Source organism: Hyla sarda, chromosome 4, assembly GCF_029499605.1.
Source record: "Hyla sarda isolate aHylSar1 chromosome 4, aHylSar1.hap1, whole genome shotgun sequence".
Taxonomy (NCBI): domain Eukaryota; kingdom Metazoa; phylum Chordata; class Amphibia; order Anura; family Hylidae; genus Hyla; species Hyla sarda.
In genome coordinates, this window is record NC_079192.1 from 319,679,048 (window position 1) to 319,694,284 (window position 15,237).

Genomic DNA, 15,237 nt, shown 5'->3' on the forward strand with positions numbered 1-15,237 from the left:
GTTTTTGCGAAATATTACTCAGTGGAGACCCAGCCTTTAAGTCTCTTTTTTCTTTTTACTTTAATGGCCGTTCTCGTGAGGGGGAGCAACAATGGGTTCCGGCGGCTCCCATTTACTATTATGGGTGACACCGGGACCCATTGTTTTTTGACAGGAATAGCAGGAGAAAAAGACGGTGCAAGCAATATTTTTCTCTCACTATTTCCCCCCCAGCCCCCCCCTAACGCCCGTCACAATGCCGTTTTATAACGGCAGTGTGAAAGTAGCCTTAGTATGTTACCGTAAATGTTGGCATTCATGGTTCCCTCAATGAACTGTAGCTCCGCAGTGCCAGCAGCACTCATGCAGACCCAGACCATGACACCCCCACCACCAGACTTCACTTAACTTTGTACTCCTCATCTGGTTGCGGCCAAACACTCTTCATACAGTCTAAACTATATAAGTTTGCTGAATATATAAACAAGCCCCCAAAGTTATGAAATCCGGTGATTCCACTACAATACAGATGTATTACTCTCATGTATGTACACTGGAAATATCTTTCATTATATATACAATGTAGGGAATTTACAGCTTTCTTCTTTTTAATAGGTCAGCACAATTACCTTTGCGCTGGAAGGAATGATTGTATCATCGACAAAATCCGAAGAAAAAACTGCCCAGCCTGCCGCTATCGCAAGTGTCTGCAAGCTGGAATGAATCTAGAAGGTAGGAAAGCCATATTTTAAATCTTTTACCCTGTATGGGTGATAATGATAATTATATTGCTTAGGTGCTGATTTAGTGAGATGGTGCGAGTGCACTACAATGCAAACACAAAGTAGGTATGAGATTGATTCCAACAACAGTTTTATTATGCTTATGGCAGATATCTAGGAGCCTCTCACATTCTACCTGGTCACAGTTGCATGTAATCATATCAAGTATGTCTTTTTGTAGCTGTCGGAGATCCCTGTCATGATGCACTTGTATCATATTTATACCTGTGTAAGATATATGCGCCTACACAATTTACCACCCAATAAACAGTACAAAGAACTTAGTAGTATAAAATATATAAATCTTTATTTCAATATCCAATAAGAAATAGTGAAAAAACTAATGTACAGGTTAAACCCACAAAACACAGAGACAGAACAAAAGTAAGCATGGTGCTGGGGTGAGCCTGTAGGAGATAACCTGTATGCCTCACCAGTATGTAGTATATCTGAAATGGCCACTGCCAGGCATTTTCCCCTATGACTGGGTGCCGCGCATGGCGTGTGACGTTATATCCGGCCCGGATCTCATGGCTCCACCATTCAATATGAGGTATTTTCTGTTTGTGTACTATTAAGTTTTTTTTCTTATTAGCTGAATAATTGTGCCTGCCTGTGTGTATGTGTATATATATATATATATATATATATATATATGTAGAAAAAGCGCAGCACTCCTCAATAACGTGAAAAAAAGTGGGGCGCTGGCACCCGCTGCTGTATTGGATAAGTAGTGCTGCAGATTTTCTTCATTGATATATATATATATATATATATATATATATATACACCCCTCTATGTGTTGTATTCATCACTCCTGGATAAAGGCATCCTGGCATAATGCATCGGAGGATTGATAAGGTGCTGGAGTGAGTCCTGGTAGGTATTGTATGGATCTCTATATACATACCTTAGCAATTGTATTCTGTGGCTACTGTTTGTTGATACATGATATCCATGCTGCTATAGACACTGAGCACTTTATTTAGTGCTCTTTCATTATGTGAGAGCTACCGTATATTACTACACATGTGAAGTGTTGTTTCACTCTTTTATATGTAGGTTTACACTCTCCCATATTTTTATATTGTTCTTATTCTTATCTCGTTGTCAGTTGCCATTTCAGATATACTGCATACTGGTGAGGCATACAGGTTATCTCCTGCAGGCTCACCCCAGCACCATGCTTACTTTTGTTCTGTCTCTGTGTTTTCTGGTTTTAGCCTGTACATTTATTTGTTTTTTTCACTATTTTTATTGGATATTGAAATAAAGATTTATATATTTTATACTAACTAAGTTCTTTGTACTGTTTATTGGGTGGTAAATTTTGTAGGTGCATATATTTCTTGGTAGTTTTTCATCCACCCATAATTTTTTAGGATTTGAGACAGTTTTGTGGGTACCTTATTGGTGTATCAATCTGTGTAATATATAGTTTTAGATAATAAAAACGCAAGATTTTAGGGTTCTTTTATAATCTAGAAATGGAAAATTAAAAAAAAACATTGCCAACAATTCTTAACCCCTTAAGGACCCGGCCATTTTACACCTTAAGGACTCGGCCATTTTTTGAACATCTGACCACTGTCACTTTAAACATTAATAACTCTGGGATGCTTTTAGTTATCATTCTGATTCCGAGATAGTTTTTTCGTGACATATTCTACTTTAACATAGTGGTAAAATTTTGTGGTAACTTGCATCCTTTCATGGTGAAAAATCCCAAAATGTGATGAAAAAATTGAAAATGTAGCATTTTTCTAACTTTGAAGCTTTCTGCTTGTAAGGAAAATGGATATTCCAAATAAAAAAATAATTTATTCACACATACAACATGTCCACTTTATGTTTGCATCATAAAATGTATGAGTTTTTACTTTTGGAAGACACCAGAGGGCTTCAAAGTTCAGCAGCAATTTTTCACAAAATTTTCAAACTCACTATTTTTCAGGGACCAGTTCAGGTTTGAAGTGAATTTGAAGGGTCTTCACATTAGAAATACCCCACAAATGACCCCATTATAAAAACTGCACCCCCCCCCCCCCCAAAGTATTCAAAATGACATTCAGTCAGCATTTTAACCCTTTAGGTGTTTCACAGGAATAGCAGCAAAGTGAAGGAGAAAATTCACAATCTTCATTTTTTACACTTGCATGTTCTTGTAGACCCAATTTTTGAATTTTTACAAGGGGTAAAAGTAGAAAATGTATACTTATATTTGTAGCCCAATTTCTCGAGTAAGCACATACCTCATATGTCTATGTAAAGTGTTCGGCGGGCGCAGTAGAGGGCTCAGAAGCAAAGGAGCGACAAGGGGATTTTGGAGAGTACGTTTTTCTGAAATGGTTTTTGGGCGGAATGAATGCATTTAGGAAGCCCCACGATGCCAGAACAGCAAAAAAAAAAAAAACACATGGCATATCATTTTGGAAACTAGACCCTTTAAGGAATGTAACAAGGAATTAAGTGAGCCTTAATACCCCACAAGTGTTTCACAACTTTTGCAATATGTAAAAAAAAAAAATATTTTTTTCCACTAAAATGTGTGTTTCCCCTCAAATTTCACATTTTTGCAAGGGTTAATAGCAGAAAAGACCCCCCCCCCCCCCCAAAAAAAAAAAATTTGTAACCCCATCTCTTCTGAGTATGGCGGTACCCCATAAGTTGACCTGAAGTGCACTACAGGTGAACTACAATGCTCAGAAGAGAAGGAGTAATATTTGGCTTTTTGAGAGCAAATTTTGCTCGGGGGGGCATGTCGCATTTAGGAAGCCCCTGCATAATGCAGGGATTTCCGAATCGCCTTGTACCGCTTCCGTGTCATCGCCATACTGTAAAGCGGGGTCTGATAGAGGACGTCCCCGCTTCAGTAATGACTGACACTTGGTTTTTTGACCAGGCCCATATGCAGCGAGAGGCCCCAAAATGTCCTCATTTCCGCTGCATCAATGGCGTACCATTCATTGGACCTGGCCAAAAACGAATCGGGGTGGTGGGCAATGAACTGCTGGGCATACAAGTTTGTTTGCTCCACCATTAGATTGACCAGGCTGTCACTGAAAAAAAACTTAAAGTCCAGATCAGTGAAGCCAGCCATGTCAATCCGGATTCCAACATACTCAGGAATCCGGGGCTGATAACCCTCTGGGGGATTCCAGACAGTGTCACCGGAAGGGGGCTCCGGTGCACTTGTCTGGGGGGCCGGACTCCTATTACGAGCGGCTTTGCCACCCGTACTAGTGTTGGCCACTGGGTCACTCTCATGAGGGGTGCGTGGCCTTGCCTGGCGGCGTCTCCGCCGCCGTACGGGGGACTCATCATCGCTACTAGATGATGAGGAGGGCGAGGAAGAACACAAAAATGTAGGATCTTCCTCGTCCTCACTGGCAGATTCGGAGTCGGAGGATAAAAAAAAGCGTAAGCCTCCGCTGCCAAAAATGCCCGGCGGGCCATCGCCTTTTTTCTACGGTGGTGGGGGTGGGACAGTGGCGGGGGGGGGGGGGAGGGTTTTGTGTGCTGGGGGGGGGGAAGCAGGGAAGTATGTAGTGTGTGGTGCTTGGTCTAACTGTAACAGAACAAAAAAAAAGCTGCGGCCCAAAAAAAAACGCAGCACCCTGAGCCCCTAATAGGGCCCGTGGTCACACGGATCAGGTGAAGGCGGACCCTTGGGGACCTATTCGGGGGGGGGGGTTACTTTTTTTTTTTTTACTTTTACTTTCACTTTTGTTTTACTGTTTTACCCTACGTTTCCCTGCAACAAGCTGACCCTGATCTAGGGGCTCTTCTTCTTTCTGAGGGCTCCGGCACTCCGAGGGGGGGCTCCCGGTGCTCTTCACACAGCTCTACCCGCTGACTGAACTCAGCGAGCGCGCAGAGCTGCGTGAGGGGACTGTTAACCCCTCCTCTGCTGCACTACTATTGGCCGACGATCGCCGGCCAATAGCAGCGTTGCTGGGGCGGTGACAGTATTGTCACCGCTCCCCAGCAACTGGAGGTGATTGGCGGTGTATCGTACACCGTAGTGACCCGAATACCCGGAATCGCCGCAGATGGCGGACATGAATTTGTCCGCGATCTGCTCCGATCGCAGACATGCGATATCGCAGACTGAACGATATCAGTAGGCATGCCGTTCCGATTTCCGCCCGGCGAGCGGCGGAGACCGGAAAACGCCAGGGCGTATGGACACGCCCTTGGTCCTTAAGGCCCAGGGTGTGAGGGCGTATCCATACGCCCTGGGTCGTGAAGAGGTTAAAGGGGTATTCCAGCCTTAGACAAATTATCCCCTATTCAAAAGATAGGAGATAAGATGTCTGATCTCTGCACCTCTCTGTCTCGGAAAACCAGTGTTTTTGAGACTGAAGCAGCACCCAGCACAGAATGCCGGGTGCTGCAGTGAGATCACAGGGTGTCCCACCTGTACGCCCTACGCCCGGTCCCGGTATTTAAAACGGGGTCACACTGTGACCCTGCGTCACATTGGGTCGGTCCCAGCGGCTAAAGATAGCCGGGACCCTGGGCTAATAGCATGCGGCACCGATCGTGGTGCCGTGTGCTATTAACCCTATTCAAAGTTGAACGCCGCGTCTAAAATGAAAGTGAAAGCTTCCCGGCAGCTATGTCGGGCTGATCGGGACTATCGCAATAAAATCAGCTAGCACGCGAGCGGAGGTCTCCTTACCTTGCTCCGTCACGTCCGATAGGCGTTTGATTGCTCTAAGCCTGAGATACAGGCTTGAGCAATCGACCGCCTATAACACTGATCCATACAAAGCTATGGCTTAGCAGGGATCAGTGTGTGCAGTGTTATAGCCCCCTATGGGAGCTATAACACTGCAAAGAAAAGTTAATAAAGGTCGTTTAACCCCTTCCCTAATAAAAGTTTGAATCACCCCGCTTTTCCCATAAAAAAAAAAAGTGTAAATAAACATATGTGGTATTGCCGCATGTGGAAATGTCCGAATTATAAAAATATATCGTTAATTAAACGGCACGGTCAATGGCGTACGCGCCAATAAATTCCAAAGTCCAAAATAGCGTATTTTTGGTCACTTTTTATATCATGAAAAAATTAATAAAAAGCAATCAAAAAGTCCTATCAATACAAAAATGGTACCGATAAAAAAACTTCAGACCTTACTGGAGACATCCTATTTTTATTTTTATTTTTTATTATTAAATTTTTTATTAAATAATTATTTTTTTATTTATTAATTATTGTTTTTTCTTTTGTTTCTATTTACTCTAAATAAATCTTAAAAGAAAAAAAATGTATAGTCATTTTGTTGTATACATAAAATCTATTGTGAAAGTTGGTGTTGGCATCGGCAGTGCAATTATTTGTCATTTTTTATATATGTTTATATTTTTTTGTTAAAATCTATCCCTCCCCATTCAGTCATAAAAGACCTCTGGGGGGGGGACATTCACTGTTTATTTGGTTATTCTTTTCACTGTAGCTCCAAATAAGCCCTAGTTACAGGGGAAAAAAGCCCTCCATGGTAATTAGTCACTGGCAAAACTAATCTTGGTCTGCCAAGCTCCTGCCTCTGTATACTACATAGCACACATTGAGCACTATGTAGACTGGAGTGGTGCTCCTGTTAGATGTAGAAGTCTTAAAATTGCAAGAAAATACACTGCTGCAGACCCAGAACATGCAGTGCTGTAAATGGATTAGGAGTTACCACTCTTTTTTCATGTCCCCTGTATGGCTTGTGTGTCTGTTAACCACTGAAGCGTTTTTCCATTTTTGCACTTTCAATTTTGCACCTAAAAATCCATATGATGGCTTATTTTTTGCGCCACCAATTCTACTTTGTAATGACATCAGTCATTTTACCCAAAAATCTACGGCAAAATGGAAAAAAAATCATTGTGCGAAAAATTGAAGTAAAAATGCCATTTTGTAACTTTTGGGGGCTTCTGTTTCTACACAGTACATTTTTCAGTAAAAATGACACCTTTTCTTTATTCTGTAGGTCCATACGATTAAAATGATACCCTACTTATATAGGTTTGATTTTTTTCGTACTTCTGGAAAAAATCATAACTACATGTACGAAAGTGAATACGTTTAAAATTGTCATCTTATGACCCCTATAACTTTCTTATTTCTCCGTATACGGGGCGGTGTGGGGGCTCATTTTTGCACTGCGATCTGACGTTTTTATCAGTATAATTTTTTTTATCTGACTTTTTGATCACTTATTATTCATTTTTTTACGGTATAAAAAGTGACCAAAAATACCTAAATTATTTGTGCATACGCCATTGACTGTGCGGTTTAATTAATGATATATTTTTATAGTTCGGACATTTACACATGCAGCGATACCACATATTTAAATTTTTATTTACACAGTTTTTTTTTTTTTTTAAATGGGAAAAGGGGGGTGACTCAGACTTTTATTAGGGAAGGGGTTAAATCATCTTTATTTACCCTGTTTTTGTTTTTTTACTTTTTTTGCAATGTTATAGTCCCCATAGGGGACTATAACATGCAATACATTGATTCACCACACTGATCAATGCCATGGCATTGCACTGCATTGATCAGTGTTGGTGGTGGTCAATTGCTCAAGCCTGGATTTCAGGCTTGGAGCAATCAATTACCGATCGGACATGCAGGAGGCAAGTAAGGCACCCTCCTAATGCATCCTAGCTTGTCGAGACATTGCGTTTTCACGGCGCTGGTCCTGATCGGCCCAACTGAGCTGTTGGGAAGCCCTCACTTTCACTTTAGACGCGGCGATAAACTTTGATCGCTGCCTCTAAAGAGTTAATGCCGGACATCTGCCTGAACGGTGATGTCTGGCATTAGTCACGGGTCCTGGCTGCTGATAGCAGCTGGGACCGTGCGGGTATGATGCGAGCTCACCTCCTGAGCTCACTTCATAACCCTGCCATGCCGCAGTGCTGTTTATAAATGGCATTTTGCAGCAAGGGGTTAAAATAGCTTAATTTTAATAATGGAATTGATCAGGTAATGGGTGGGATTATACAGTCAGTATACAAGGGATGTTTCTATGGCTAACTTTAGACATTAAGCAAGCCTGTCAATAGCAAAACCATTGACATGTAAGGCTATGTCTGAAGATTTTTATTGGTCAGGATCTGAGTGTTTAGACCCTGACCAATGACAAAACAAGTAGGCAGCACTTCTCTTTTTGCTCTGTGTCTATGAGACCTGGCCTGCTCCATAGACTTACATTACGAGTATTTCCACATACCATGCACAGACCAAGAGAGTTTGGTGCACCAAGTGCACTCTTCTCCAGATTCGTTTTCATGTTTGGTCGGTGTCTGAACACTTAGATCTTGACCTATCCAAAATGTTTGATGTGTCTTTTGACATATAAACATTGTTTCCTCTTGGTTACAATTGGATGATACAGGTGAATTAACACTTTCAAAGAAGGCTGTTCTGTAGCCCTGCCAGCTCCTTGTCCCTGGTGCCCTCATGTTTTTCCTGCTTCCATGGCTGAGGTGGGTCACCCCTGTAGCCAATGGTTTGCTGAGTGGGCAGTTCTTGCATATTTTTGTCCCTGAACAACCCCTTGAAGCTAGAGGGCCCATCTCGCCTACCATTAAAATGCATCATCCTCATCTTTACCTCTGATAGGCCGTAACAGCTTCTATTCATGTATAGGAACATCTTTACTGAAAGTCAGTATGTTCATTTCAGTAGTCCTTTAACACTATAAATGGGATAAAGCATCCTGTAGTGCATTTAGTATAAGAGGCAGCATTTAAAGAAATTATACTCATCGGTAAATGGAAAGGGCCGATGCTATTTGTGGAGTCATTAATGCGCTGTCATCCTCACAACAGAGAAGGAGGTTAAAGAGCAGCCTTTCACTTTGCCTTTCCTCATCTTTCCAATGGACGCTTTCCTGTTCACAGATTGTTTCTTATTATGTACAGAAAACTAAGTGGCCTGATTTGCAATGAGCAGCATGTACCACTCTGTACAGGAAGGATATGTTTTTGCATATGAATGAGCATTAACCATAATGCATTTTAATGATTGACGTAGAACAGATTCCACTGAGGAATTGAGTTTCAGAGCCCAAGCCAGTGGCCAGACCCTAAGAAGTTGATGCAGGTTTATGACAAAGGGGGGGAAAAAAAAAACACATCGCAAGATGAAAGAACATCATTTACCGTCTCACCGCAGTATTTATAGACATATTTTACATAGTACAAAGACTGGCTGTGCGTGCCTATGTCCTTAGATTCCCTTTATCACTTCATTGGGAAACTGCTCTTTCCTTTCTTCAGTCTATGTATATGTCTAGTGTAAAAAAAAAAAAAAAAAATTCCCCCTTCAGTAAAGACAAATCCATATGTGCTCTATATTGTACAAGCTACAAGACATTTACAAAACTAAAGAAAGAGCCCTTTAAATTAGATCCAAATGTAGTTTTGTATTACAAAATCACATTGCTGGAGTATTCAGGGAGGAGGTTAAGAATCGCCTCGTAATAACTTGCATACATTGTTTCTGTTGCCAGTGCTGTGCGAGTTTGGTTCTGGAATTTTCTATAAGACTAGATAGCCAGTGCTGTGCGAGTTTTCTATAAGACTAGATAGCCAGTGCTGTGCGAGTTTTCTATAAGACTAGATAGCCAGTGCTGTGCCAGTGCTGTGTGAGTTTTCTATAAGACTAGATAGCCAGTGCTGTGCCAGTGCTGTGCGAGTTTTCTATTAAACTAGATAGCCAGTGCTGTGCCAGTGCTGTGTGAGTTTTCTATAAGACTAGATAGCCAGTGCTGTGCCAGTGCTGTGCGAGTTTTCTATAAGACTAGATAGCCAGTGCTGTGCCAGTGCTGTGTGAGTTTTCTATAAGACTAGATAGCCAGTGCTGTGCCAGTGCTGTGTGAGTTTTCTATAAGACTAGATAGCCAGTGCTGTGCCAGTGCTGTGCGAGTTTTCTATAAGACTAGATAGCCAGTGCTGTGCGAGTTTTCTATAAGACTAGATAGCCAATGCTGTGCCAGTGCTGTGCGAGTTTGGTTCGGGAATTTTCTATAAGACTAGATAGCCGTGTGGACAGCAGTATGTCACCAAGAACCAGTGACTGGATGACTGACAGTTTACACTAAGGGTATGTTCAAAGTGGATCTGCACCATTTAAACCAGCATTTATTTCACACAGAATTTGCCACCAAAATAAAGCCTCTGAAATCAAAGTCACATTGATTTATGGGACTTTGCTTGTGGATTCAAAAAGGATGAACATTTTTTCCAACTATGGATCTATGGGTGAAATTTTGTTACAGAACTTCTGTTTGAATTGAGAAGCAACTTCCCTTGGAAAGCAATAGGAGGCTGCTGCATGCGGAACCAGCTGCATTTCCTTGTGTTAATTCAGTGCAGAATTTCCTTAGTATGAATATACATTTAGTCATAGAACAACTAAAAAGGGTGCACAATATAAAAGCAAATGATCTTGAGAGAACAAAACCAACACTACTCCACCTTCATATAGTATTGTCATCTTTGTTCACAAACTTTTACCTGTTTAAATAGTAAATTCTTCATTTTACAATTAACATAGAATCTACCTACAGCAACATCTCGGAGGTACAGTTGTATTCTAATGGCCCTCTTTAATAACTGCTGGTTAGTTGTGGAAACTGTCAACAACTTGGCGATTGTCATTGTGTTATAGAAGCTAGCAGTTTTTAACATTGCATTTAGAGATATTATTTTTGTTTCTTTGTTTGTTTTTCCTCCTCTTTGCAAAAAAACTGGTGTAATTTGCAGATAACAACCAATCACAGCTCAGGTTTCATTTACCAGCTCTCTGATAGATATGAAAACTGAGTTGTGATTGGTTGCTATGGACAAAACCAGACAGTTTTTGTTTTGGACAGATAACTCTGGGCCATTGTTTTTTTTTTTTTTTTGTTGCAAAACTGATTTTTAGTAAAGCATACTCTTCATTTTACTATGAAATTTATCGCAAAACAAAAAAATTATATTTTTACCGCCTTTCATGTCATGTTTATTGAGATGGGAGGTGATCAACCGTGTTGAGTCAATAGCATTATTATTTTTTATTTACACAGTGGTATTAACTATTGTTTTTTTCAGGGGTGGGATGTTGATTTGTTTTATTTTAAAACTGTTGAGTGAGTGAATTGTGTTTTCAACATGGAAGTTTGTTTTTTTTTATAAATATTTGTTATGTTTTTATATATTTTTATTTTAGTCCATCTAGGGAAATTGAACATGCAATAACTTGAAAACTTTTTTATAGTAAACTCTAAAACTCTAATACATATGTATTGTCTCCTGATTGACTGACTGCCTTGGCAGATTGTAACAGGAGATCATGACCGCTGATGATCACCCCACAATGGTGTTGGGAGGGGGAGTGGGGAGGGTTGATGATTGGAGACATGACAGGACCAGTGCCTGTCAAACAACCATCTAGGTGCCGGAGTCTCTGTTGACCATGGCATTCAGTCCTGCAACCTATGAGACACTAGAACAGTATCCACACACTGGCCGGGGATATATGACAGTTTGCTGTGAGTTTTAAATGTGTGTATATATTCACATAAGTGTTCAAGTATTGGCTTACTTCCAGCCAGGGTCATTTATTCAGGTATTAAATAATATATTTGCCTAGTAACATGCTACTAAGGTATTACACTTTCCCCATTCAATTCATAAGTTATCAAGGTATTTCGAGCCTTATCTTAATTTTTATTTTATTTTTATTTTTATTTTTTGCTTACTCCGGATGCACTAAGCACAGGTAGGTAAGCAAAAGAATTTTAAATATATCAACCCACTGTGATAGTATGATAAAAAATGTAGCACATAAGCAAAACTAAAGCAAAAAAAATAAATAAAAATGCCTTCAGAACTTGCTTACCAAAGCAAACAATGATAACTGTCCCCCAATATATCTTTAAAGAGGTTGTATAGTGAGGTTTTATACTGTTTAATGGTTTTTCTACTTTAACATGAAAAATGTGACATCCTTTCACATCTTTGTATTTGCTTGCTGTGTCTCTTTGCTTTGGGACACGTGTTATGTTTTGCTGATGTCAACAAAAACAGTTTAAACATATCTTTTAACCCCCTAAGGACACATGCCGTAAAGTTACGGCGCTGCATAGCGTCACTTCGTGCACAGCACCGTATATTTATGACGGGCAGGAGCTGCGCTTGCTTCATCCGCGGTGGGTCCCAGCGGCTGTCAGTAGCCGGTAATGGCAGACATCAGTGATCGAGCTAATGTCTGCCATTAACCCTTTAGATGCCGTGATCAATACAGATCATGGCATCTGCTGCAGTGCGGCACTTAAAATGGCTGATCTGATCGCACTGCCGCAGGGATCAGATCAGCCAAGATGGTGGACAGAGGTCCCCTCTCCTGCGTCCGTCCGTCTCCCAGGGTCTTCTGCACTGATCTACCTTCTAGCAGACCAGAGCAGAAGATCGCCGATAATACTGATCAGTGCTATGCCCTATGCATAGCACTGAACAGTATTAGCAATCTAATGATTGCTATAAATAGTCCCCTATGGGGACTAAAAAAGTGAAAAATAAAATTTGAAAAAGCCCCTCCCCAATAAAGTTTTAAATCACCCCTTTTGCCCATATTAATACACAAAAATGTAAAAAAAAAAAAAGATGAATAATAAACATATTTGGTATCATCGCGTGTGTAAATGTCCAAACTATAAAAATATAATGTTTGCCACATCAAACTGCAGAAAAAAATTTATAAAAAGCAATCAAAAAGTCACATATGTGCAAACGTGGTACTAAAACAAACTACAGATCATGGAGCAAAAAATGAGCCTTCACACTTCCCTGAATACAGAAAAATAAAAGTTAGAGGTGGTCAAAGTAGGGCAATTTTAAACGTACTGATTTTGTAAAGAAATAAAAATAAAATTTGACCTTTTTTAAAAGCGGCACAATAATAGAAGTGTATGTAACCATGGGTATCATTTCAATCGTATTGCCCCTTAGAATAAAGAAAACGTAATTTTTTACCGTAAAGTGTACAGCGTGAAAACAGAACACCCCCCCCAAATTTTCTAAATTATGATTTTCCTTTAAATTTCCTTACACAAAAAATAATTTTTTTTAGGTTTACCATACATTTTAGGGTAACATGAGTGATGTCATTACAAAGTGCAACTGGTCACACAAAAAACAAGCCCTCATATAGGTCTGTGAATGAAAATATAAAAGAGTTATGGATTTTAGAAGGCGAAGAAGAAAAAACAAAAATGCAAAAACAAAATGGGCTGTGTCCTTAAGGGGTTGAAGAGGTTGTAGCTCTGTTTTTCTAATACAGAGCTCCAAATCTCCTGTAGGACTTCCGTGATAAATTGTTGACTACCTATGCCACTATAAGAGGTTTCTCGTCAATAATCTACCATGCCTCCTTCCCATACTAACCTGCTGGTATGGGGTAACAGCTCTTGATTGTTTTTGTATTTGTGTGTTGCTCTGTTTTGGAGAAATCTGCAATAATAACAACATGTAAATTATGTTCTTTGATGTACTAGGGGCATAACCTAGCCTCTAAGTGCACCGCTACAGCTGTCTACCAGCTCCATTAGGAATGCCTCCTCATAAATATTCTTTGGCCTCTCCTGAAATAACGTAAGCAATCCTGTGTTGTGTTATTTTCCTTGATCCCATCAGAAACCCAAGCGCTTCCCTTTGGGTGATGCAGGGTCTGCTGTTACCCCGACATGAGAGTTACCACACATGCACTCGTACACCCCCATTCCCGCTCAGTTTGTATAAAATCACAGCGCTCTAAGACAGAAGCAATCGATGTCAGAGCCATTCTGCTCATCATGCTTCTTAGCAAGATGCTCCTCTTACTGACCTAGTGCTAAATTACCTAATAGGGGTTACCCACTATACACTTCCTATACACTTCCGCCTCGAAGTGCATTTAGCACTAGGTGGGCACAAGCATGATGAGCAGAATAGTTCTGCCATCGACTGCTGTCATTTTTTATAAACTGAGCGGGAAATATGGGTGTGCATGTACATAGGAACTCTCATGTCGAGGAAACAGCTGAGGCTACTTCTAGGTTTCTGACGGATCAAGGAAATGACACACCACCAGCTCAGAAATCTTGCACTTGCACAGTAACATAGTTTACATATACATATGTCCGATTTCTTCAAAACAGCGTAACACATAAATATATAAATGCTGCCTTTGTGGTCAGTGTCATAAAAGCTGTTACCCAATACCAGCACGTTAGTATGAGGTACCCTTCTAATAGATTTTCATTAAGGGAATAAGAAAATGACATATTATTATATTAACTTATATGTTATCTATTTTATATCTAAATTAAAATGTTTAACTCTCCCATGCAAATGAGAGATAAGAAAGAAATAAAATAAAAGCAGGAATAATAAAAGAATAGCAAAAAAAGTGAATTTTAACATGTTCTTTTTTAAAGGGGTACTACTGTGCTGACAGCTTATCCCCTATCTAAAGGATAGGGGATAAGCTGCCTGATCGAGTGGGGTCCCGTCGCTGGGGACCCCCGCGATCTCGCACGCAGCACCACGCTCTCATCAGGCCCTGGAGCGAACATCGCTCGGGGTCTGATGACTGTCGATCACGGGGCCGGAGTATCGTGACGTCACGGCTCTGCCCCCTCAATGTAAGTCTATGGCAGGGGGGGAGACAGCTGTCTCGCCCCTGCCATAGACTTGCATTGAGAGGGCGGATCGTGACGTCACACGGGGGGCGGACCTGTGACGGCACAATCACCGGCCCCGTCATCAGACCCAGAGTGGATGTTCACTTCGGGGCCTGATGAGAGCGGGGTACTGTGTGTAAGATCACGGGGGGCCCCAGTGATGGGACCCCGCGCGATCAGGCAACTTATCCCCTATCCTTTAGATATGGGGATAAGTTGTCAGTACGGTAGTACCCCTTTAACTCTTGGTTTTGGAACTCCCATTTCATGTTTTTAGCAGGAGTTACACTTAAGCGCAGTGTTAGGGGAGCCTTCTGTGTGTGGTATTGCAGATACACGTACAGAATGTGTACTACTGTCATTTAGGGATGGCACTGTTTTGGCTGATGTCACTGGATCAGCTTTGTCCCAGTTTTACTGTACATCATACATTGCGACTGAGTGCTGCACAGTTGTTCTTTTAAACAGACAAAAACAAAAAAAGCATATGCATGTACAGTGAATTTTCACTCAGGTAATGAATGGGATATTTTGACGGCCGTTTTCAGGACTATTTGATGGGAGTAATGACGGAGGTTTTTTACAGGAGGATACCTGTAGTGTGAAAGGGGCGTAACATTGTCAAGTGTTATTCCTATAACACCCTGAAGATGGAAGAGCATGGTAGGTTTTGATGTATAGATATGAGAACTGTGACAGGAAGCAGAGTAACCCTCACTGTGCCTCTTACAGGGGCGTAACGGTGAATGCTCCAGCACGAG

General features: G+C 41.0%; 1 protein-coding gene across 7 annotated transcripts in view; it reads left to right on the forward strand.

Annotated features, from left to right (window-relative positions):
- The window catches only part of NR3C1 (nuclear receptor subfamily 3 group C member 1), a 149,596-nt gene that overhangs the window by 93,716 nt on the left and 40,643 nt on the right, over nucleotides 1–15,237 (forward strand). For all 7 annotated transcript variants that reach the window (XM_056574902.1, XM_056574898.1, XM_056574899.1 and 4 more), the window contains one exon: nucleotides 595–711. In XM_056574902.1, coding sequence (XP_056430877.1) covers nucleotides 595–711 — 117 coding nt within the window. The remainder of the gene's footprint in view (nucleotides 1–594; nucleotides 712–15,237) is intronic.